The following is a 24,387-nucleotide window of genomic DNA, read 5'->3' as shown; positions in this document are numbered from 1 at the left end:
GTGCAGAAAACCGAGACTCAGAAATGCTAACGAACTTGCTCAGAGGCCTGACCAGAAAGTGGTTGGCGCCTCCATTCCCAGGCAGGCTCCTGAGGTTGAAAGGGCTGGGGGAGTGTGCCCAGGCCTGGGGCAAGTCCAGAGCCTGACTCTTGTGCCTTGACTGCTCTCCAGTCCCACCTGATAGATCCATGACAGTGAATGATAACAGGTATGATGTAGGCAAAGTGTAAGGAGATCTGGGCAGGTGGAAAGTATGCCATTTGTGCACAGATCTCTGATTAGGAAATACATCACTGTGTCCTGGTCAGGGATCTTGTGCTAATAAAGGAAGGTAAACATTCAAAGCAAAACAAAACTTGATAACTGTGATTAATGATCCAGAAATGCTGAGCCCCCCAGGCCCCCTCTCTACCTAGCTCCAGGAGGTTGAACGCTCACCCCCACCCCCACCCCCACCGGATCTGTAAAGGTTAAAACCTGCCTGGAGGTGTCAGCAGGTGGGAATAGTTGCTTTTTTGAAAGAGGTTTGACCTTTGTTTTTGAGAATTGCTGATTAGAGATAATGCCCATAAGCGGTCCCTTAGAAGGGTGGGTGTGTTTGACTCCCAACACCCATCAAAAGCTGGCAGCTTAGTGTGATCCATATTCTGATTAGCTTTATATTTGAATTCAAAGCTGTTTCTATTGGCAAGACTCAATGCTTTGCTCTTACTGCCAAAAGCTATGGGGTTTGTGCCAGTGGTTTGGGGGAGTTGGGTGGTGGTTTTTTCAACAGACTGTGTTCTCTCGGTCAGTAGAGGTGCCTTTCAAAACATCCTGACATTACTGAGTTCCTGAACATGCCCTCAGGAGTAGTCAACCCCAGGGCCCATGAAGGGAGCACAGGTGGCAACTGGGGGAGACAAGGGCTTCCCTAGGGCTATCTATGCCTCCACCGACACCCAGAGGTGCAGGGAGTGCCTCTGCCTCTGCCTCCTGGCCTGCCGGAATGTCCTTCCACCTGAAGGGCTGCTGTGCAGATGACCTGCCTGTTGCAGGCAGCGTCCAGGTGGGAGGCTTGGAGACCGGACTTACTCTTCATCAACTTGAGAGACAATCTAACACAAAACAGGGTGAGTACGATATCACTGGCAACTTCTTCTATCTTGATGCCAGTCATCTTTCCCGAAGCTTCTAATCCCAGCCCACCACCAAATCCCCTTCCAACTCCAATGTTTGGAGAACTACAACAATAAACATCACCTGGCCTGTTAAGATGTTAGGGTCCATTAGAAAGGTGAAAATTTTAAATAGAAAAAAATTAAAAACATATAGTAAAGCCCTCCAATTAAATTCAAAAAAAGACTGAAGGGAAAATGTATTTAACTGCTTGTCCATTCTTCTAGTTATTAACCTCAAGCAAGACTGGTGTAAAATTCCACCCATTGTGTGTGGGGCTTTCAGGAGTGGTAGGGGGTGGACTGTCTGGGAAGCCTTTTCTGGAGCTCTGCCACAGCACCCACAGAAACTCTGAAAGATGAGGGGCTTGCCATGTTGTTTGGTTGCTGAGGTTCAGTGCATGTTGAGATTCAGTGATGTTGACCCAGTCTTGGTGGGAAGAGTTCATGAAGGAAATCTTAATCTGAAGAAAAGTACAAACTGATTTATATTACGGGGCAAGGCAGAGTGAATCCCAAAGGGGTCTGGGCTTGTATTAAATTTTCTGGTGAAAAAGGAAGGCGACTACTTGGGAATTTGTAACCAGGAGTCCCAAGAATCAGTTTGTCAGTCACCAGTTATGGGGTAAAGATTGGTCACTGCTAACTCCGGGGTTGTCAAAATCAGACATTAAGAAAGTTATTCTCCATACGATTTGTGAAGCATGTCTGGCAGTTGGGAGGTGGCAGCCAGAGCATCTGGGATGACTGTACGAGGAGGCTCCACAGTCTCGTGAGGGAGCCAAGGAAGACAAGAATCTATGGGCATAGGAACTGGCATTTGTGCACACACCCAAAGAATTAGTTAGGTTGCAGAGCCCTGGTTTGAGAACGTGGACAGTAACACAAGGGAAACACCCTAAACCAAGAAATCCCAGGCAGGCAGGTGAGGGTGCTGGGCAACTTGTTGGGGTAACAGAAGGCATGGACATCCCCAGGGTTAAACAAACTTGCCATAAACACTGAGACCAATATCAAAACTAGGGTGAGAATTCAGGCCTCTTCAAGCCTATTTAGTCATAACGTTTCTCAATTATATAAACCATTCTCCCTTCTTAAGTATTCTAGGTATTACTCTGGGCCATCATATCATCAACACTGGACAATATATTCCTCTGAATATCAATAACCAACAGGGTTAGACAGAGCAGAACTCCAATCTTCTTCCTTTTGTAATAATTACGTTAATTCAGGTATTTTCCTGTTTTCTAAATCTTCCTCCAAAGGGAGGTCATTTGTAGTAGTTATGTCTGAATATAACTGTATTTATTTTCACCAAAGTAATTTTAAGAAGAGGGTGATGTTGTAATTTTGAATGACCATAAGATACTTTTCTATTCAAAGCTGGATGAAAAAAATTAAAGATTGCCTAATTAAAACCTTGTTTTATTAGAAGTGAAAACTGAGCTTCAGAGAGGTAAAGTGACCTGGTCATGCTGACACAGCTAATGGCAGGAAGGAATGGGAACCTAATAGAAGTTTTTGACTTCAGCCTGTGTTGTCTTTACAGTTCTATAATATCATGACTGTTGAGTCACAGGAACACAAAACTGGGCTAGCTCAGACAGTAGGTACCACATGGAGTATACCAAGAAACACTTACCAATGTAGTGTGTTTAAATACTTTTTCATTAAAGATGGGCGTGTCCATGCACGCGTGTACACACACACACACACAGCCACATGCACACACACAGGCACATCACTTGCCCTCTTCTCTGGCTTTGTTTTACACTGTCAAGGAGTATTTTACAAAACTAACAACCTTAAGAACAAACTGCTACATCCTTTTGAACAATTACCTTCCTTTAAAGGAATAGGGAGCCAGGCAGTGAGACTGGGAAGTGCAAGTAAGTCTCCCTCTTTCCAGAACTGTCTCAGTTGCTCTGAGCCCCCTCTGTCACTGCCCAGAGGTTGCCCCCCTTATTGGAGAGTCACTGGAGGGTGGGGTGGGGTGCAGTGAGGCACAGGATTCCTGACTGAACGAACTTCCCTCCCAGAGTTGAAAACAGCCAGTTGGGAGGTTCCTTTCATCTCCCATTTTTACTTCATTATGAGGAAGGCGGGCTGCACAGTCACAAATGGTACAAATGCATATCAGCTTCAATAATTACAAAAACATCAGTATTAATTTCCTAAGACAGGGATGCCATGAAATTACCATAAACTCAGTGGCTTAAAACAACAGAAATTTATTCTCTCATTGTTCTGGAGGCTGGAAGTCTGAAATCAAGGTATCAGCAGCAGGGAGCGTTCACATCTAAGATTGGGGAGACAGCTCCAGGCAGCTCTCCCAGCACCTGGTGGACACCAGCCCTGGCGATCCCTGCTTTGCGGAAACATCACCCCAATCTCTGCCTCTGTCACATCTCTGGCCTTCTTCCCTGTGGATGTATCTCTGTTTTCAAATCCCTATGTCCTCGTAAGGACGCCAGTCACTGGATTTAGAACCTCATCTTGACTTGACTACATCTGCAAAGACCCTATGTTCAAATTAGGTGAAATTCACAGATATAGAGGGTTCAACATATCTTTTGGGGTTGCAATTCAATGCACAAGTAGTATCCAAATAGGTCACTATTGTGTTGTTCTCTATCAGCACCAGCAAGCAGCCCCTCTGAGTGGGTGCCAGCCTTCCCGGGCCATGCTCAGATCAAGCCAAGGTAGCCAGGCAGGTGCCGTCCTGATTCTCCAGAATGAGGAGACATGCTCACAAAGGTGTGCTCATTCTCCTGCCGTCTGGTATTTTTGTACATGTTAGGTCTCTCATCCTGCGTTTTAAAACTCGTCATTCAATTTACATTCCCAAGTTCTGTTTTTCTGTCTCTTCTATCCTGACTCCAAAATGCACAAAGCAGGACCTGAGACCTTTTGAGGTGATGCAATGAGGGAGGGGAGAGGTCATGAAATCCTTCACACAAGCTACTGGTTTTTGAAGTAAACCTGAATTCCTATAAGTTTACAATTTCTTTTTTGTTCATTTTTGCTTATAGACAGCGTTAGAGTTGTATCCTTCATGTCAAGTAGCTACTGAAATTGGGAATCCCCTCATTTTACTTTGGGAATGCATGTGAGGCAGAGGTCCTCTTCTTACAACATTGAACTCCAGCATTTCTGCAGAAGGGAGATTTCCATAGAATTCGAAGGATACTTTCAGTTGATAAATATTGGCTCTGCTGAAGGGGGGATTTTGGCTTCACACACAAATGCCCATTACATGGCGTCTGTCCAGAGAAAAACTCAGCCTGGAGTGCAGAATGGCATGATGGGGACTGTCACTCAAAGAGCTCCAGGTAGTCAGGCAACTGGTCCTGCTGACCACAGGGGTACAGAAGGATCTCCTTCCCCAGAGATGTGATGGGCTCCTCCTGGGAATCAGAAGTCACAGGTCAGATGGGGCAGTGGGTGAGTGAGATGTTAAGACAGTATAAATAATATCACCATGCTCTTTCTACCTCTCCAGAGAATAGAACTTCTTCCGCACCCTTGATTTACAACCTCTTATTTATGACAATCCCAAAGGATTGTCTGCAAACTGCCATGTACTCTCCCTCCCAGGATGGTGTTCTTTACTAGAGTGTTCTCAAATATGATCAGTGAGTAGCACAGATTTGTTAGCATTTCCTGTATTCTCTGCCCCCCCAAAGTCTCCCTGAGTGTTCAAGGAAGAACTAGGTTCCATGATAATGGGAATGCAATTAAGAATCCTGATTATCAGGAGGAATTATCAAACACTAATCCCCCCCATTACTGTTTCAATCCTTTTTCTTGTAATTGCTTTTCATTGTTAGAGCTGTTGCAAGACAATTCCCAGGGCAAGTTAAGTCTGTACATGGGATCACCTTGTGATACTCCACCAAGTCCGCCAGGGTGTTGTGTTGCAGCTGGTCCACACCCAGGAAGCTGTAGGAGTCCGTTGAAGCATCTATGAGGAAATGTTTACAGCCGTCTTCAGACAGATAAGACAGGGCATAGCCTTTAATCCTTTCACTGACACGAATCAGAAAACTGCCAGGCACACAGGTGCTCAGAAGTTCATCTGCTCTCTTCAGTGTGAGAATTCCTATGGGAAAGAAAGGCAAGTATTCCAGCCAAGTCATTTCCAAAACTCTCTCCTGTTAAATACATCTGTGTGGATAAAGGTTAGTAAAAAATAAGGACAATCTTAAGTGCATTTGGTGGTTCTTAGGAATATAGTAAAGTATCATTCATTTTCTGGTATTTGGAAACTTGGGAAGGGTAGGTTCCAGAAGCAAATGATGAGATGTGTAAAAGTTTAACCTTCAGAAGAACCCATCTCCATTCAGACACCCACTTATAACAAACACAGGTACTGGGTGGCTTCTGAGTCTGGTGGGACCTTTTTTTAAAAAAAAAAAATTATTATTTATTTATGCATGCAAAAACTGGGGTGTAGGCCAGAGGCGTGGGGGGTGAGAGGATACACTAGAGACAGAGTGGGGAGCAGGACAGGTGCATCTACTGAAATACACTGCTGAGGGGAGCAGAGGGCGAGACAGGAGAGGTCTACTGTGCCATATGTGAGTAAGGTCTTTGGCCAGGGAGCCAACTCAGGCTGTACTGGTGATAACACTGAGATTTAACCCGTTGGCCCCCAGGGAGGCTCTGGTGGGATCCTTGACAGTCACACTAGGAGTATTAGAGCTGAAGAGGGACTTTAGATGTCTCCTCAGGCTAGCCACCTCAGTTTACCCATGAGGACCCTATCACTTATGGAATCATTTGATTGGGCTAGATTGTCTCAACCAGGTCAATGTCTAGAAGTGTTTGAGAGACATTTTTAGTTTTCAGGGCCATGTGTATGGGGGTTCTAGTATCCAGTAGCCAGGGATGCTGCTAAACATCCTACAGTGCACAGGACAGCCGCCCCCCCCCCCCAGCAAAGAATCACCCAACACAAAATGCCCCAAAGTCAAAACCACGACAGACAAAAGTCTACCAAATACCCTCTGTAGTTATTCCTAAATCAGTGAATGAATGAATAAATGTGTGTACACAAATATGTTTACATATCTTCACATATATTAAAAAACAAAACTGACATATTAAGATTGGTGTATGTGTGTGTAAGAAAGAGAGGTAGATTGTTCCAGATTCATAAGGTTTGATTCATCTTCCAAATTCCCCTTCTTGTTCTCATTGCAATTCTTCAGATGAATAGATAATGTTATAAAACATATAGAAAGTATACAAACACATTTTGGGAGGATGGTTAAGTCACTGAATTATTTAGTCACAACTAGTTAGGGTGTGTGTGTGTGTGTGTGTAAGAACAGTGTTCTCCTAGTGTTCTTTTTTATTCCAGCAGACAGAAGTTCTTGCCTTCTTTTGTCTGTTCCACAATTAGCTCCTTGTTTGTACTCAGCATCTTATTACTAGGAAAAAGACCCAAAAAAGCCTCCTGATGAGAAGGCAATGAATTAGCACAGCCACTTGGTCTTCTTGTTAGTAAAGTTAATTGATAATTTACCCTAATTATCCAAAGTAAAGCGAAATAAAACCATTTCTATTCTTTTTCTTAGCAAATAGACTTAATAAAGGGGAGGATTTTAAAAAATCACCTATTTTCCCCCAGTGAGGACCAACCCACCATCCCTTGTCCCACCTCCTCTTCTCCCTTGCACTATTCAGGAGGCCCCAGGGTCTGCATTTCAAAATTCCAGCACAGGAGGCTCCACCACAGTGAGAGGTGGGATAGAGTTGGGTGGTGACAAGGCCTGGCATTGCACCCCATTCATAGACAGGAAGTGTCCCTGAAATGAAGATTTGTGGCCTCTCCTATAGACACTGGCACAATTGTGTTGGTGCCCAGCAGGGTCTTGACACCGGTCACCTCTCACCCTTCCCCTAACAAAGCCCAGCCCTACACACTGCAGACAGTGGCCCCAGCATCTGTGGAGCTGGGCACTGTCCACCTCAGGGGCCCGAATGATGCTGTACCAACTCCCACAGCATCGACTGCTGGTTCATTTGTCTCTTTCACCTTTCCAAATACACCTGGCCTGTGTTCACTGCAGCACTATTTACAATAGCCAAGTTGTAACAACCTAAGTGCCCAGTAACAGAGGAGTGGATTAAGTTGTGATACAGGGGGTTCCCTGGGTGGTGCAAGGGGTTAAGTGTCAGAACTATGAAGCTATCCGCAGTTACTGCAGCACCAGTTCCATCCCCGGCCAGGGAGCTACCCACATGGCACAGCAGACCTCTCCTGTCTCACCTGCTCCCCTTAGCAGTGTATTTCAGTAGATCTGCCTCTGTCCTGGTGAATCCTCTCACCCCCTGCACCTCTGGCGTGTACCCCAGTTCTTGTATACATAAATAAATAAATCTTTAAAAAAATTAAAAACAAATTAGATGTGAAACAGGTACACAAAGGAATACTACTCAGCTCTAAAAAAAAATACCTGCCCTTTGTGACAACATGCATGGAACTGGAGGGGATTATGCTAAGGGAAATAAGTCAGAGGGAAAAAGACATACACCAGATGATCTCACGCATATATGGAATATTGACAAACAAAAACTAAGGAACCGACAAAACGAAACCAAAACAAACCCTAGAAATATGACTGCAGAACTAAGGCTGCTAGAGAGGGAGGATGGAGGGAGAGATAAGAGGGGGAGGGGCCCAAGGTCTTCGGTGAAGGACTATGTATGGGTGCTTAGATGGCTGGTGTGGTTTGGTGACATACACCTGAGGAGGTCTGAACCTATTTCCCAAATCATGTACAGTGTTGGAAACCAGCATCACCTCAAAAACCCAAAAAAACAAAAAATGAAACTTAAACACATTTGGTCCCACTGATAAATTACAGATGTCAATGATAGGCAAAAACAATGTACAGGCAACAGATTACCCAGGGGCTGCGTATGTCTGAGGTTTGAAGACTGAATTTGACTGTCTATAAAACCAGAGATATTTCTCACTGACACTGGAAACTCCCCTTCGTAACAGAGAGGCTGAGAGGCCAAGAGTGAAGGAAAGCAGCACTTTGGGAAAAGATTTCTTTCTCCTCCTAGACTTACTAAGAAGCTAAATATGAAATTCCAAGTTTCTTCAACAGATGGGGCAGATGCTATAATTTACAACATCTGGATGTTATCCAGATGGATTTGTATTCCTAAAGTAAAAGCTGTTCTGGAAAAGTATAACTAAATCTGGGTTTCAGTCAAATTCCCCTAAAATCAGGTCATATTGTAGCTGTAAATCAAACTGCCTGTGAGCCTCTCACTCTTTAATTATTACCCATTACGCACAGGTCTTGGCACTTTCTACTCTCCAGAGATAACAGAAGACAATAAAATGATTTTATGGCAAAGCACAGGCCATAATGGAAACTCCCTGAACATAGCGGCACTGACGGCAGGTTCAGAAGGTAAGCACTCTGGAAACTAGACTTTGTTCTTTTGGTTTTACAACAGGCTTATTATTCCTGAAGTGCACACTCTCTTTCTTGGCCTTTCTGATGACGCAGGTCAGTGTGCAAGGGGGCCTGGCCGAACTCACTGTTCTTGAATGCGAAACCAAAATCCAGTGTCAGATATTAATCTCTGTGGACTCAGGAAACCCCCTGACAGTTTTAATCTCCCCTGATTTGCCTTGTGCACAACATTTAGGGTTCTGAAGCAGTGATCTTTTTCCCAGCCTTGCTCTGGGCCTGGACACCTCCAGGCCACCTCCTGCTGACTGTCTCTTTGCATCCGTATTACAAACACCAACCCCATCTGCAGTCACATGAGGATTTCTGTGCTAGTAAAAAGAGATTTCTTTTACTTCATCAATTTTTGAAATGAACAGGCACCCTCTAGAGCATGGTACTCGACATCACCTCCTACGATGATGGAACGTCGTCTGTGCTAGCCAGGTGGCAGCCGTTAGCCACTTGTGGCCACTGAGCGCCTTAAATATGGCTAGTTGAACTCAAATTTTAACTAGTTTTAATTAATTTTTTAAGATAAGGAAGCACACGTGGCTAATGGCTACCTTACTGGACAGCACAGCTGTAACCTTTCTGTAGCGAAGGTTTATCACCGGGACAGGACCAGGAGAACTATGTTTTGCACAGGAGAGGGTAAGCAGACCCTAAGGGGCCTGAAGTAACTTAGAAACCCTTTCAGGGCCCTGGTTGGAGATCCAAGAGGCAGCAGCTACCCCACAGGAAGAAGACAGATCAATGAGGCTGTAGGGTAAATATTTGTCAGGCTTTTACACTGCTGGCCTCCGTGGCTATCACCTATGGCCTTGATTGCACTAATGCAGGGGGCGCTTGGGAGCCTGGGCTCAGGGCATGCATGCCTGATGGTGGACACCTGGAGTATGGTATGGGCCTGCATAAATGTGCACACCTGAGCCTGGAGGCTGAGGCTATAAGGGTGGCGTCACACAGGAACAGCTACAGCGGAACAGCTACTCTCGAGAGGAAGACCACAAGAGAGTGCCAGAGAAAGTCTAGAGAAAGTGTAAAGATTCACTGGGAGCTAGGAGGCCTGCCAGCCTCCCAGCCATTGGCCTCCCTGCCTTGCCAGCCTATGGGCTTGCCCCACAACAATTGGCATAGGAAGAGCATTAAAGGCCGAAACAGCCACAGAGGCCTCGGGGACTCTTCTTTACCTGTCTGCACGAATGGATAGAGAGCATGCCCCATGTCTTGCTGGCACTGCAGAGGTCTTCTCCAGTTTCAGTCAAAATTCTTTATGATTCAACTCAAGGGCACAATGCTTTCCAATTTCTCTCTGAGCAGCAAATCTGGGGTTCTTCCAGACCTGCTGAACACCTGGTTCCCACCTCCACCTGGATACTCCCTGGTCTGTCTGAGGTCCCACCTGGTTCCACCTCCAGCTCAGCATCCACTACTGACAGCTCCAGCAGAGTGCTCATAGCACATTCTGCTTGGACTTCCCTGCCCACCTCCTGTGACCTCCTAAAGGGCCACTGTCTTTATTTTCATACTGTCAGCACCTGCCAGAAAAGGTCTAATAGAGAACTTTGTCCTGCAATCAAGTCCTCCTCCTCTAGGACACATCTCTTCAGCCACTGTCTCCAGTCTGAAAATTGCAGAGTGTGCACAGGCGGGATACACTTAATGGTCTGAAGCACAACCAGACCCAACTTGGTTGATATGTCTACATCATGTGGCCCGCTTCTGGTATGTGGAAAATATGCACTTAAACCAAACAGGAGACAACCCAATAATAACAGCACTTAGAGTTCTTAACTTCTGCCTGGAACTCCCCGAAGTGTGTTTCACATTATTTGAATCCTCACAGTGGCCTGACAAAGATCAGAACTGCTACTGCCCTCAAATTTCAGGAGAAAACCTGCATCACAGAGAGTGCACAACATGTGTGAGGTCGCTCAGGCCAGAAGAAGGCCACAGTCCAAACCTAGAAACCAGCTTCTCACTGCCTGACCAGAAACCCCCACCCAGGCCACATCACACTGAACATGCTTCCATTGACAGTTTCATTCAATCCTCAAAGGACTTAAAGCAGAAAGAATGGACATGATCATCTCCCTTTAACAGATGGGAAAACTAAGGTAAAAAAGGCATATGCCCAAGGTTACTGGATTAGTTATAGCCCAGGTCTTTCATGCCCCACTCTAGTATTTGGTTTGTAACTGGGTGTAGGGTAAGTGGATTAATCAGGCTTTTTACACCACTAGCCTCTGTGGCTATAACCTGCAGCCTTGATCATGTTAATGCAGCAGGTTCTTGGGAGTGTGGGCATGGGGCATGGGGCGCCTGATTGTGGACAGCTGGAGTATGGGTGTGTACACATGTGTAACTATACACACCTGAGCCTAGAGGTCAGGGAGATACGGGTGGTATCACTCAGAGAGTCAGACAATGAGAGGATGAGTGTTGTGACTACGGAAGATGCGAGACCACAAGAGAATGTCAGAGAGCCCAGAAAAAGCATAAAAATTCATGGGGGGCAGGGAGGCTCAGTTGCCTGCTTCCTTGCATGCCAGCCTCCCTGCCTGGTGTCCCTGTGTGCCTGGTTCCCTGAGAGACAACACTTGAAAAATCCACTCTTCTTCAGAGCCTGAATCCATAGTAAACCTATCCTGTGCTTGGTGGCACTAGACTGGGCTCAAGAAATTTTCCTGGAATGGACTGAAAATAAAGTAAGAGCATGTTTTTCCAGCAAGAGGTGCTCATTTCCATGGACTATGTAGGGAAGGCTTATTTTTCAGTGACTAAGTATAGCTACCTGGCAGTGGAGATGATGACCTCTGCACCCCCTAAGCATAGGCCCCTGTTGCCATAGGGTTTTGAAAAGCTCCAGAGTGCTTCTAGCCTCCTGGTCTCTTGGGCCACACAGGCCCTGGGCCCAGGGAAGCCACTGTGTGCTGCACCATAGCACCTCTGCCAGGAGCTCTTCTGTCCTGCGCTCTGCCCTGGACTGCTGCAGGAACAGTGGCATGGTGACAACATTTCTGAAGGAATGCATCTCTGCTAAAGTGGCCTCAGAGTCCCACACTGCAATCTGCCTTGAGAAAGGAGTAAATGAAAGACTTTATGTCCAAATTGCAAGTCTGGCTGGTTCTGTGTGTCCATGTTATCCATTGGAAGTCCTGAACTTAGACAAGGGCTTTATGCTTCCCTCTGTGGCTGCCTTCCACTCGATTTCTTTCACCATTCAGCATTTAAAGGAGCAATTTCAGAGCAGCTGTGGGACTGCCTCACCCTCAGTACAAAAAGAGACACTATGATGCCGAGCTCTCCCTGGAGACCTCAAGGATGAGGAAAAATGGTAAGTGCTCTTAAAATCTTATTCATAATGTTTCCTTAATAACCTAAGGGTTGAAATGACATTTGCTCTCACTTCATTACCTTAATGGCTAACACTCATTAGCTAGGGCTTCCTATGTGCCACACAGTTCTAAATACTTGAGATACATTAACCCATGTAATCTCCAGAACAGTCCTTTGAGGCAGGTACTATCTGCATTATATAGCTGAGGGACAAAAGTGCAGAAGTCATGTGACTTCTCCAAGGCCACATGGCCTTGGTTGGTGGGGAACTGTGAACCTAGGCAGTGTGTTCCCAGAGTTGTGTGCTCTGTGAAAAAAGAGTTAAGTTCTTCCTGAGCACAGATGTGCGGAGACTTGGCATATCTAGGTCTCCTTGAGATCATCAAAAGACATTCAGGAAAGAGAGTCCAGCAAATTATTTCAGTGTGTCTCTTGCTCTTCTCCCTTGCCCTAATCTCTGCACCCTTCTATGTCCCTTTTCTCAGTAGACAGCATGCCACTTTCCACCCAGTCCCCAAAACCAAAGATCCACTTGTCTTCATTTCCCATGCCCTTCCTACCCACTCCCATCCCAATCTAAGACCAATTAGAAAAAGTGAAAAAGTGAAAGTATGAAAAAGTGCAAGTATGGGGGCCTCCCCTGGTGGCACAGCAGTTGAGTGCTGGGCTGCGAAGCTACCCACAGTCTCTGCAGCACTGGTTTGATCACCGGCCACCGGCAAGGGTCCCACATGGTACAACAGACCTCTGCTGCTGCGCCTGCTGCTCCCCTCAGCAGTGTATTTCATCAGTCTGCCTGTTCTGTTCCCTGCCTAGTGAGTTCTCTCACCCTCCCATGCTTCTGACTGTACCCAGTGCTTGTATAAATAAATAAATAAATCTTAAAAAAAAGAAACGAAAAAGTGCAAGTATGAAAAAGTGACAGTATCAATTTTTATGGGGTAAAAAATTAGGTGACCAAAATAACTTAAGAAGGGTAATTTATGGAGTATATGATAATGAAAGATAGTAGATCAATACAGAAGAGCTTCCATCCCTGATCTATATGTTTATAACATAAATGATTACATTTCAAAAAGATAACAAGCAATCCATCTTCTCTTTCTCATAAAAACATAAAATTTTATCTCCCTAAAACTGAAGATAATAATTTATATGGATTTCATGGCTGTGTATTATTTATTATATTTTTATAACATTTTTAATTTTACTTATGACAAATATTTGTATAAGTGAAAACAAATCAATAATGATAATTGATTAAGTCCTTATATGTAAAATTCAAGAGTCTAATTTTTTAACCGAGACTTCAAATGAATTTTTAGTCTAACTGTCTTCCTAGCTTTGAGCATCTATTTCAAATAGAGCTACCCGTTCAAGTACCAGGATTTTTGAAACATCAGCTAATGTTTCCAATTTCTCACTTCCTGCTATTAAAAAAAATCTGCCACCCTTGTAACAAGGGATGACAGCATCTTTTGCCCAGTGACACAGAAATTACAAAGTGGCTGATTGCCTCAGAGCTTACAGTACAAGGGAAATAAAGAGACAATATGAAACAGCAGAGCCAGCCATGACAAATGTGTAATTATACTGGGTTCTTGCTATTAGTCTTTTTCGCCATTGTCACTCTTTCTCCCAACATCTTCAAAGCAGAATGGAAAGGAAGGAGGCTCCTGACCTGGTCCTGGGAGGGAGAGGAGCTACCTGGGAATGGACAATTACTAAAGTCTGGATGCCAAAGGACATGTAATGCAAAAAGAAAAGAAAAAGAACATGTAATGCCTATCACAAATCATCTTGTTCTTTTTAGAAGAGTTTGCCAAGTTATGTGTTTGGGAACTTATTTTGTGGATGTACTTTTGTGTGGGATGACACCCTAAAAAATTCTTAGAGAAGCACGTTCTGTGAGGGAATGTTATTTTTGTTTTAAAGCACTTTTGTTTTACATAGAGCCAATTAGTCCACTTCAACTGCAGACCTCATGGAAGCCAACAGGGGGAAAAGGCCACTTCCTTTTCCAGAAGCTCAAGAAACTGAGAGATCAGTGAAGTGTGAGCTGGACAGACACAGGCCTGAATTAATCAATTTCCTAAGGTCAAATTAAGACACAGCTTATTAGTTGATATCGGCTCAGGCTCCAACAAATCCAATTTGGAGCCTTAACTATGTACCAGAAACAAGGATCAAAAACAGAATTTTTAAGTTAAAGATCATAAAGTACAACTCCTTCACTTAATAGAAAAGAAAAATGAGGCTCAGAAAAATTGATTTGCTGCAAAGAGAGAGGATGATCTGCTTAAGGTGATGCAACTAGTTAATGAAGGACTGACCTTTCGGTTACTAGACGCTGCCCAGCCCACCACACCACGGCTGCATCTCCTTGTGGCTGGTGGACCACAGGCATTGGTTGCCATTTGATAGGAGTCACAGCCAAGTGCCCAGTGCTCGTGAACAGGAGGTACAGCTGTATGTAAAACACCACTGAGTGCTGTTTTATTTATGGTGATGAACTACTCACAATGCAAGCAGTGCTCCTACTGTGGACTGCTTTCCAAACATGTCATAGGATGCAGCTCACCAAGAACCCTCAGAGAAATGGATTTGTGAGAATCATTTCAAAGATTCTTCTTGGGCAGCACGAATAAAAGGAAGTGTTTATTCTTTCTGGCCTTCGTGGTGAATTGGTTGGTTTTCCCCACTACGGGAGAGGATCCATGGAGGAGCCCTGGCACTCACCATGGAACCAGGGGGCTATGGTGTCTGAGGTTTTCTGGAACCCTGCTCGCAGCGGCAGCTGTTCCTCTTTAAACCAGCGGATGATCTCCTGGGCGGAGCTGGATGCTGTCCTCACACTTGGATTTCTGTCATGTAAGAGTAGGTTTTCAAGTTAGATTTAACTAATTTGGAAAGCTAATGCCTAAAAAAACTCTAACATATTTATGTATACACACACACACACACACACACACAAATTGAGGTGGGGAGGGAACTATATACATATGAAAATTTAATCATATGGCTGAGCCTAATGAGAGGCTGAACCCCTACATTCTGCCATTCTACAATCCCCTCAAGGGCAGGAAATAGGAAAGAACACAACTCTCACTTCCTGCCCTATAGGGCTAGTCATGCGTACTGCTGTCTTAACACAGATTTTAATTCATTTTAAAGATGAATTAGAAGCTTCATTAACTCCCAATTAAAATTTGAGAAAATCAGCATTAAAAAGTAAAATACATGCCCAGCACTATTTTCCTGGAGGGCATGTACTTGCAAACAAAATAAATCAAATTCAATAACATAAATTGCTTTCCTTACATTTTCAGTTTTCAGTCCCTCCTGTTTCTACTAACCTTCCTGACTTGCTTTCTTCACTCCCACTCTTTGAAGAGGTTTGGTTCTGCCAAAAGATAGTCTCAGAAGTATGAAGTAAAAGACAGAAGAGTGTTTGAAGCTTGCTAAGAAAAAGATATAGGCAGAAAAAATAGTTTTGAAATAAATTCAGTAGCAAACTTAAGTTCTGGGATGGAAGTCAATTTCCATGATAAAATGTAGCACTGCAAAGTAATAAACCTATTTCCAAGTCCCATGCAACAGTCCACTAATTTTGAGCAAAGTTTAATATAAAAACAAATTTGGATGATAATGTCCTTTCGCGTAATTTAATTTATGGTTCTTGATGCATTTTATAGCACACATAACTATGAGATACATGTGACATGTTAGATGCACCTATTGACATGTACACACACATTGCATGCATCCATGCATAGCAATTTGGAGAAGGCAGTGCCTAATGTTTGGTTTTCCTGGGGAGCACACACATGAGAATACATCATCAGTTTTCACACTAGCTTTGATGTTAAATTTTTTTCCTTGTGGTCTTTGGAAATCAGGCAAAAACTCCAAGGACACTGAAGGAGACAGTCTGTCTGTGGGCTGGCTCCTAGCTGACTTCATCATGTCCCAGCCCTAAAACAATCTAGCATTAAGTGTCTTAAGTTGGAAAAAATGAGTTGATGGCATGCCCTTATTAAAGTTCTCTTTCATTGCTCTCAGTCACATTGCCCTAAGATTCAGAGGGCAAGGGTAGATCACAAGTCCAGTTCCCACCCCTGGGAGACTTGAGAGAGGGAGGACAGGACTGGGGCGCTGTGGCCAGGGCACACAGGCCAGTGTGGGCTCCAGAGAGGGCCCTGCCCAGGAGCTCACTCATTCCTTTGTGACCTGGTCACAAACCTTAAGGACACCCATTTCCTGATTACTTTCCTTGTGTTGTCCATAAGAAAAGAGCCATTCCCCAAACCGTCACTTTGTAGAACATGTCATTTTGTGTCGCTCCCCTATCCCCCAAATAGAAACTTTGAGGTGAGTAAGTAGAAATAATTACAGTAGCGGAAGAAGTCCACCTTTGTGTTTCCTCTGACTCATAATCTCTGTTAGGAAAACCTTGAAGATAACTACTTATCTTCCAAGTAAAAAGAGATTTTTGTTTGTCTTTTATTTCTTTGTACATGTAACAGAAGTATTTTTAGTTTAATTTCAGCAGGAAGGTTTCTAAAAAGTTGTTTCAATAAGTATTTGATTTCTCCTGGTTATATTAAATGTTCTCTTTCTACATGGTTATAATATGAACAAATCATATCAATAATCAGGAGAAAACAATTTTATAATTGGTTCACATATGGAATATGAAGTGTTTGCTGTGATAACATTGTATTTTTCCTCAGAGGTTTATTAAAACAAATTGTTCTGCCTAATTCCCCAATAGCCTAGAAGGCAAAGATTATCTCCACATCAGAGTGTTCATTTGAAAAAGAAGCATTTCCAAATTCTCAGCCTATGTATTCCAGAATGAGAGTTACCATCGAATCTTTAACACTGAGCAATGCTAATGCAGCTCTCCTGAAGTCATGGGTCAGCAAGAACTGGGTGCCTCCTTAGATGTTCTTTTACAACCACCAGCTATGTGGAATGGTAACTAAATCCCAGCTGTTTCCTCTTTTCCCTCACCAGCTCCCCATTGGCACTGGATGGGGTAGGGGTGGGAGGGCAGGTGACACAGGAAGTGCATCCATCTCAATGTGCAACTTCTTTAAGTGACGGGGTACACAGACCTCAACTTACCATGGGGTTCTGTCCTGCTAAATCCATTGTAAATGGAAAATATTGTGTGCTGAAAATGCACCAAATATAGCCGACCTACTGAACACCAAGTCTCAGCCTACCTTAAACGTTCTTAAAACGCTCACATTAACCTACAGCTAGGCGACATCATTTAACACAAAGCCTGATTTAGAATAAAGTGTTGGATATCTCTTGTATTAATAGAATACTTACTGAAAGTGAAAAGTGGAAGGTGTACCCTCATGACCACGAGGCTGAGTGGGGGCTGTGGCTCGCTGCCACTGCCCAGCAGCACAGGGAAGCTGGATACTGCATGTCGCTAGCCCAGGAAAAGGCCAAAAAAAAAAAAAAAAAAAAAATAGTGCAGTTTCAACTGACTGCACCACCTCATTTTGGCACCATTGCAAAAAACCATCTTAAGTCAGGGTCCATCTGTATTGATTATAACAGCTGGGGATGTTTTACCAATACGAAGGCCATGAATGTCAGTCCAGGTACATTGGGAAGACCAGCTTGGGGGGTGGTGTCAAATTTAATTACACAGGGGCCAACTGCTCCTTCAGTGCCCACTTCCTGTGGCCCATCATGCAACTTGCCTTTAATCAGCCCATTTCAATGTTTATGCTTAAACCCACCTTTGTGGCTTCTTACCTAAGTTGTGGAAGGAGTCCTACTGGGCTCAGGAACAGAGGCTTGGGTGGAAGAGGGGGTCTTTTTGTTTTCTGTGGAATACTTGGGCGCCCTTCACCACTACTTCCTTTTTCGGCTGCTAGGGATAAGCGCTTGTAGTCTTCCCGGGCTTGTTTAGCTAAGGATCTTCTCTTCTCATCGGCAGCTTTGGATTTCCGCACTAGAAAAACAATGGGGTTTGAGAAGGAACTCATCAGTCACACAGCTGGCTGGTGAGTCAGCACTGCAGATAGTCACCAGAGCTGCAGATGGTCACCAGAGCAGGCTTTCAGCAGATGTTGTCATCCGCTGACAGTAATGCACAATCACTGCCAACACCTATGATTCAGATAGATAGGGCTTGCACGTTGAGAAGTGCCCAGCATTCGCTGCAACATTCCTCTTTTTTTTTTTTTAAGATTTGTTTATTTATGCATACAAGAACTGGGGTAAAGGCCAGAGGTTTTACTGGGGTAAAAACTGCGCCATGTGGGTATCTCCCTGGCTGGGGATCGAACTCGTGCTGCAAAGGCTGCAGATAGCTTCATAGGTTGCATCTTAACTCCTTGCACCACCAGGGAGGCCCTGCAGCATTCCTCTTTCTATACAGGAGTTTGGGGACTTTTCCGAGAGAGAGCAAGAAGAAAGAGGAGAAGGGACGAGACAGAAATTAAAAACCACATGTTGAAGAATTTCCTGCAGTTGGCAAGGCTAAATGATGAGCTGGAGCCTGAGTGAGTATCCAGCTTGTGGCACAAGGGGTGCGGAGTGTTCAGTCATCAGAGGTGATGTCATGTCCCTCACACACCCAAATTCGGGACGTTATGTAGCCTGAGCCGCTAGCAAAGGTTGGGCCAGCAGGACCTCCTCAGTGCTGTGGCTGGGGACAGAGTGACAGAGCAGCAAGGTGGTAACACTCTGAGACCACCTCTGAGCTGAACCAAACATGAGTTGGCCAAACAGACCAAAGGGGGGAAAAAAAAAAATAGTGATATTTTGATCATAGGTAATTGGAGAAGATGTTGGTATACATAAAATTTCCCCAGGGCTGCCTTTTAGTATCACTTTGTAAAATAGACAGCTTACCATTTTGTTTTATTTTAGCAACATGGTATTAAAGGACTCTAATAAGGGATCTAAGAACAATATTTATTGAGTGTATTTACACTTTGGGCATGACTGTAATGTTTGACTTCAAAGATGCCAACAATTTTTCATTACCATAGGATTTCATGGTGTAGAAATGAATGGCTCCTGCAAATATTTTCATTTCACAAAAGTTGACATATTAATGATGTTTGTTGTAATGTCACTAAGGTTCAATTTAGGATTCTCACTTTCCTGTCCCTGTTCTCTTCCTCAAGTGGCCTACAGGCTTCTTTGCAGACCTGTTTCAAACCTGAATTTCCTGCGTTCCCTGGGCATGTCTGCCCTGCCTCCATATGCACTGACGAGTTCCTGAGGAGGGCATCTCGGCAGTGCTAACTTACAAAGGAGTCAGGGCTGGGCCATGGACTTGGGAGGAAGCAGATAGTCCCAGTCTGTAAGCCTGAGCTCTTCTGAAACCGAGTTAAGATGTGTTCACTGTCGAAAATTTAGAAAAATACAGAATAACAAGATGATTTCAGAGAAATAATCACAAACCCCACCTGTCCAAGAAAACTAATATTAACATGTTAATAACCTTCCAATTTTTCCTTTATTTCCTTAGATGTTTTAACATAGGACATCTTTCATACTATTTTGCTTTCTTCTTCTCTAAGATTAAAAGATGAAAACATACTCTAAGGCCATTAAACACTCTCCCAAAACTTGTTTTTCTTCATAGCTCTATACCCTTCTGTCACTTCGATATAGTCTAATTTTTATAGTGCAAAGTTGAATTGAAAAACTTCCTTCTATTCAACAAGGAGCTCATAACCCTTTGAGTAACAATTTAGTGTGAAAATATCTCTCAATGACCACATTAAGTGTTTCCCCAATGGATCATTTAATTAAGTGAGCATGTCACCCTAGAGAGACACAGGGGCCGGGAGGCTGGGGCACTCACAGGAAGCCTGCCACTCCGAGTCTTCCCTCCAGCTCTTATAAATCTGCTTGGTTTTCTCATCCTCTACTTGCTTTATTTCTTCATCTTGTGTTTTCTTCATGGATTCTTTCTTCTGTTTAAAAAAACAAATAGGATGTTAAACAGACATATTGTGGTACACATTTCTTAATGTGTGAGATAACAAAGCATGACGTTTGCACACCTGAAACTAATACAGTATTATGCGTCATCAGTTATACCTTAGTTTATAAAAAGGCAAACATTTGTCTGCATTCCCATAGTTTTCTGCCCAAGGAGGGCATGCGGAACTCCAGGTTTCCATTGCACACCCTCTGTCCCCTGGGGAGGCAGTCTGGTGTTGTGGGTAAGGCCCAGGCTTTGGTAGCTGCCAGACCTGCAGCCAGATCACCACAGCCTAGTTATACAACTTGTTGGCTACTAGAACTCTCTCAGCTCTTTCCCCCTAAGTAAAATTAGAAAATTAAAAATATTTCACACACACAGTTATGATGAGGGTTCAATATTTTAAAGTGGGTAGCAAAGTGTGTAACACATAGTAAGAACTCAATAAATATTCATTTCCCTCAGACTTAGCACTTATCTGCGTCAAAATGAATTCCCTGAGGTGGTGGCTAAAGGCCGTTTCCTGGCACTGGAGTAAACACTACAGCACGGCAGCTTCCACAGGAGAGCAGCGCATTCCTGAGCCATCTCAGCTGTACCTCCACATGCCCTTCACCCATGTACCTGGGGGTGTGGCGCTTACACTTGATTTTAGGTGGCTCAACAAAGAATATTTTTCTGTTTTTGAAACAATAACAGAAAACTATTTCTTTTTTAAAAAGCATGCTCTGTGAGAAGGGAAAATATAAGAAATGCAAGTCTTCCTTTAAAAAGGAATTTGGTGGGGTTTATTTGTCGTGAAATATATATAACATAACAGTTACCACATAACCCCTTTGTAAGTATATTATTCTGTGGCTTCATGTGCAGTCAAGAGAATTTGTTTTTAACTAACAAGGAAGTAACATACCAACTCAGACCTAAATAGCACTTTGCATTTTTGATACAGCTTCTGAGTGCTCACAAGCAAACTAACAACTCAGTAACTGAATAAAAGCCTTGACTAGTAAAGAATGAAACAAGCTGAGGTCAAAAAAAAGTCGGCTGGGTTCTTTATCACAAAAATGACAGATTTTCTTCTTTTGTGTTTTACTATAGAAAGATAAAGACTGTCTTACTGTTGAATTGTCTCACAACTAAAATATAAACCTTGATGTGGTAAAAGTTGTTTTCCTTCACTGTGGGAAGTCACAAATCTCAGTTGACATAGAACATGGTGATAATTCACAATCTGCTCTTCACTTCAGAAGTAACTAAACATTTTGCATTTACTGTTTTCATTTTATCCTTACATTCTTTTCCTGCCTAGAGCCAAGCCCCCTTTGTCTGCTAGTATTATAAAAACCAAAACACAGATTTCTGTGGTTTGAAATGGCTGTTGAAATTTGCCACCCAGTAACTGAAGCTATTTACAACCCTGAAATATGTGAGTGCTGCGGGCAATTTATAAGCTTAAATGGGAAAAAAAATTAAAGTTGAGTTTTGTTCATCTCTGACATGCATACGTACTTATTATTTTTTTTTTAATAGAGGCATGCTTTATTTATTTGTTTTGCTGGTTTGTTTGTTTGTTTTGTTTATACATGCACTGGGTACAGTCAGAAGCGCGGGAGGGTGAGAGAATTCACCAGAGCCAGAGCGGGGAGCAGAACAGGCAGAAGGACCGAAGTACACTGCTGAGGGGAGCAGCGGGCGGCAGGAGAGGTCTGCGCGCCATGTGGGACCCTCCTCCGGTGGCCGAGGAGCAGCCGGGAATCGAACCGGCGCCGCAGAGGCCGCGGGCAGCTTCGCAACCCAGCGCTCAACCGCTGCGCCACTGGGGAGGCCCCATACGTACTTATTTTTAAATGACTAGAAAAGATATAGATATTGCATTAAAATATGATAGCGTGGATATTGTTGCTTAGGATAAGCAGACAGTTTACAAAGTGAGTTTGCTTTGGAAAAATATTAAGTAAATAATAATGCAGGTCCTTGGTTGATAAGATGATGCTGATATGCTATATTTAGTAAGTCATGTTCCTTTTAAATCTGCGGTGTACTTATATATGGGACAGTGGAAAAGGAGACACATGAATGAGTTTCAGAAAGTAATAACAGATGGAATAGGCTCTGGCAATTGAATTTACTCAAAGCAATTGGAAAGTTTAAGAACTTGCTCAGAGTTTCTCTAAGAATTCCTCCAGGAAAGTATTTTAGCAAATACTTTACAAGTTGGTCTTTATTTAGAAAATCATCATTATGTCTTTTAGAAGAGTATTGCAGGGTAGGATGGGGACTGTGACCAGGCCTGGGAAAATCAGGCAATCACTTGGAGTGAAGGGACAAAAGGACAAAAATTAGACAGTGGTCTGGACGCTCAACATCAAGGTGTGGATGTGTCTGTAGAAAGCCTGTCATCTGTACTTGCGGATGCAAGCAGTTCCTCATGAGGAAGTTTCCTCATTAGACCCTCACTCTGGAAGTAGGAAGCCTACTTCATTACCTTTGTCTAACAGAGAAATTAGTAAGTACTCATTCATTTTCTTGAATTGATATAACTTCTTCAGTTAGGGAAGGAGGAATGAATGGCATATGGCTTCGGGCTCGCTCATGAGAGCATGTGGAAATGTGCAAGTCTGGCTGTGTCACATCTGAAAATATGTGAGAACCACGATCTAGTCCACCCCATTTGCTTTAGAGGCAAGAGACCTCAGACCCAGTCTAAATTCTGTGGTGCTTCTGACCACTTCTCTTTCCAGCTAAACTCATTCTCCAAATGATCTCATTTTGAGTCATGGCTGGAAACAACACTTAGATACCAAATTCCTTGCAAGGACCACAGAACACATACATGGTTTCTCCACCTTTCTCCCCCTTCTCATTAACTAGCCTCTGTGACATTCATCCGCTGTGTTAAGCAAGCTCTTGCCTCTGTGCCTTCATCCTTGCTCTTCCCTCTGTCTGGAATACACTCTCCCCAGTTTTCCACAGGGTCCCTCCTCACCCCTTCGGTATCACCTTCTAGGCCTGGCCTTCTCTGAATATCCTCTCATCATTCCTCAGCTCCCTTGTCCTGCCTTATTTTCCTCCTTAGCACTTACGGTCACCTGACTTCATAGAAATGTTTATTGTCTGACTCCCCCAGCCAGAACATCAGCTTCTCAAGAGTAGGGATTTCTTCTGTTTGATTCACCTTCTTCAAAGCCCTTAACAGTGGCTAACATATAGGTGAAACTCAATAAACATTGGTTGAATAAATGACACTGTTTTTCTCATCTGTCCTTATTTAAAATGATATACACTGAAAATTTCCTTTAGACACTATTGCTGTGGTTTTAGAAAGAAAGTACATAATATATCAGCAGTATGCATACCAGGACTATAGCTCCAAAAAATTCATCATGATTTATTGAAGTCTCAAAAGTGTGAGCTCTCTCAGTTCATGCATGTCCCTACAGAGGAGTGAAGAAATCGATTCTGTTGTCCACAGGAGCTCAGATTGCAGACTGGCCTCCACCACAGCCATGACCTCAGACCTGTGATGATGCAGACCCTTCACTCTACAGCCTGCATCCACTTTTTCAGAATTTCTGTGGGTCAAATCCTAAGATTTTAAGTGCCGGCCTATACCTCATTTGCTGTGAGCTAAATAAGGATGCGGCAACAATCCAGCGGGATGTCCCATCCAGATGGATGGGAGTGTTCTGTGTGCCCAAAAGATACTGGCATAGTTGACACCGGTGCATAAGAAGCTGCTGATCACAAAGCCACAAACACAAAAGGAACTTTATCTGAATTCACAGATTCTTGCCAAGGTCAATGCTTTGCCTGTCATACTCCAAAATCAGTCTTCCCTCTGTGTCTGCAGCTGCCCAGGACAGCGTCATTGCTTGAGATCTTGGGTGAGTTTAGCAGATACGTCTTGGCATCTGTTATTTCCATGATACTTAAGACTGTTCCAACTCCAGATAAGTAGGTAAAGATGAATAGCTATACTCACAAGCCTTTAAGACAAATTTCACATTCTGCTGCTTAATTACATGTCTGCATGAGACTGATACACCAGCCTGTGAAACATTAGTGGAAATGGCTATGCATTTAGCCCCCTGAAGACAGAATATAAGTCTTTTACCTGGTGAAATCCAGATGCCTTCATACGATTGATAGAATCTGCCAACATTTGTTCAATATTTCTTGGGGAACAGGAGGGTGACTAAAAATTAAATGAAACAAATTTTTATGCCATTTAGAGCTGCAATGCAATTTCAGAAGATAATCCATTCATGCTTTCTTCATTTCTACGTTCCCTAGTGTTGTCCCCAACTCGACAGCTGGATCCACCAAAGTTTCTCATGGACACCTGTGTTCCCAAGCCAACCCTGACAGAAGCAGCTGCTGTGTGAAGCCTCAGCCTCCCCATTTCCAAGGCTTAGAAATGAATTATTGCCCAGGAGCT

General features: G+C 43.5%; 1 protein-coding gene across 1 annotated transcript in view; it reads right to left on the bottom strand.

Moving 5' to 3' along the window:
* Nucleotides 1-4,471: 4,471 nt before the first annotated feature.
* Nucleotides 4,472-24,387, bottom strand: part of SH2D4A (SH2 domain containing 4A) — a gene marked incomplete at both ends in the record, with an annotated part of 45,571 nt that continues 25,655 nt past the window's right edge. Inside the window, 6 exons of the mRNA XM_084231043.1 lie at nt 4,472-4,564; nt 5,039-5,259; nt 14,717-14,841; nt 17,759-17,957; nt 19,827-19,938; nt 24,064-24,144. Of these exons, the coding sequence (XP_084087169.1) occupies nt 4,472-4,564; nt 5,039-5,259; nt 14,717-14,841; nt 17,759-17,957; nt 19,827-19,938; nt 24,064-24,144 (831 nt within the window). The remainder of the gene's footprint in view (nt 4,565-5,038; nt 5,260-14,716; nt 14,842-17,758; nt 17,958-19,826; nt 19,939-24,063; nt 24,145-24,387) is intronic.

The sequence above is a fragment of the Talpa europaea genome, assembly GCF_964194135.1.
Source record: "Talpa europaea genome assembly, chromosome: 4".
Taxonomy (NCBI): Eukaryota; Metazoa; Chordata; class Mammalia; order Eulipotyphla; family Talpidae; genus Talpa; species Talpa europaea.
The sequence above is the reverse complement of the archived record's forward strand: the minus strand, read 5'-3'. Positions and strand labels throughout refer to the sequence as shown.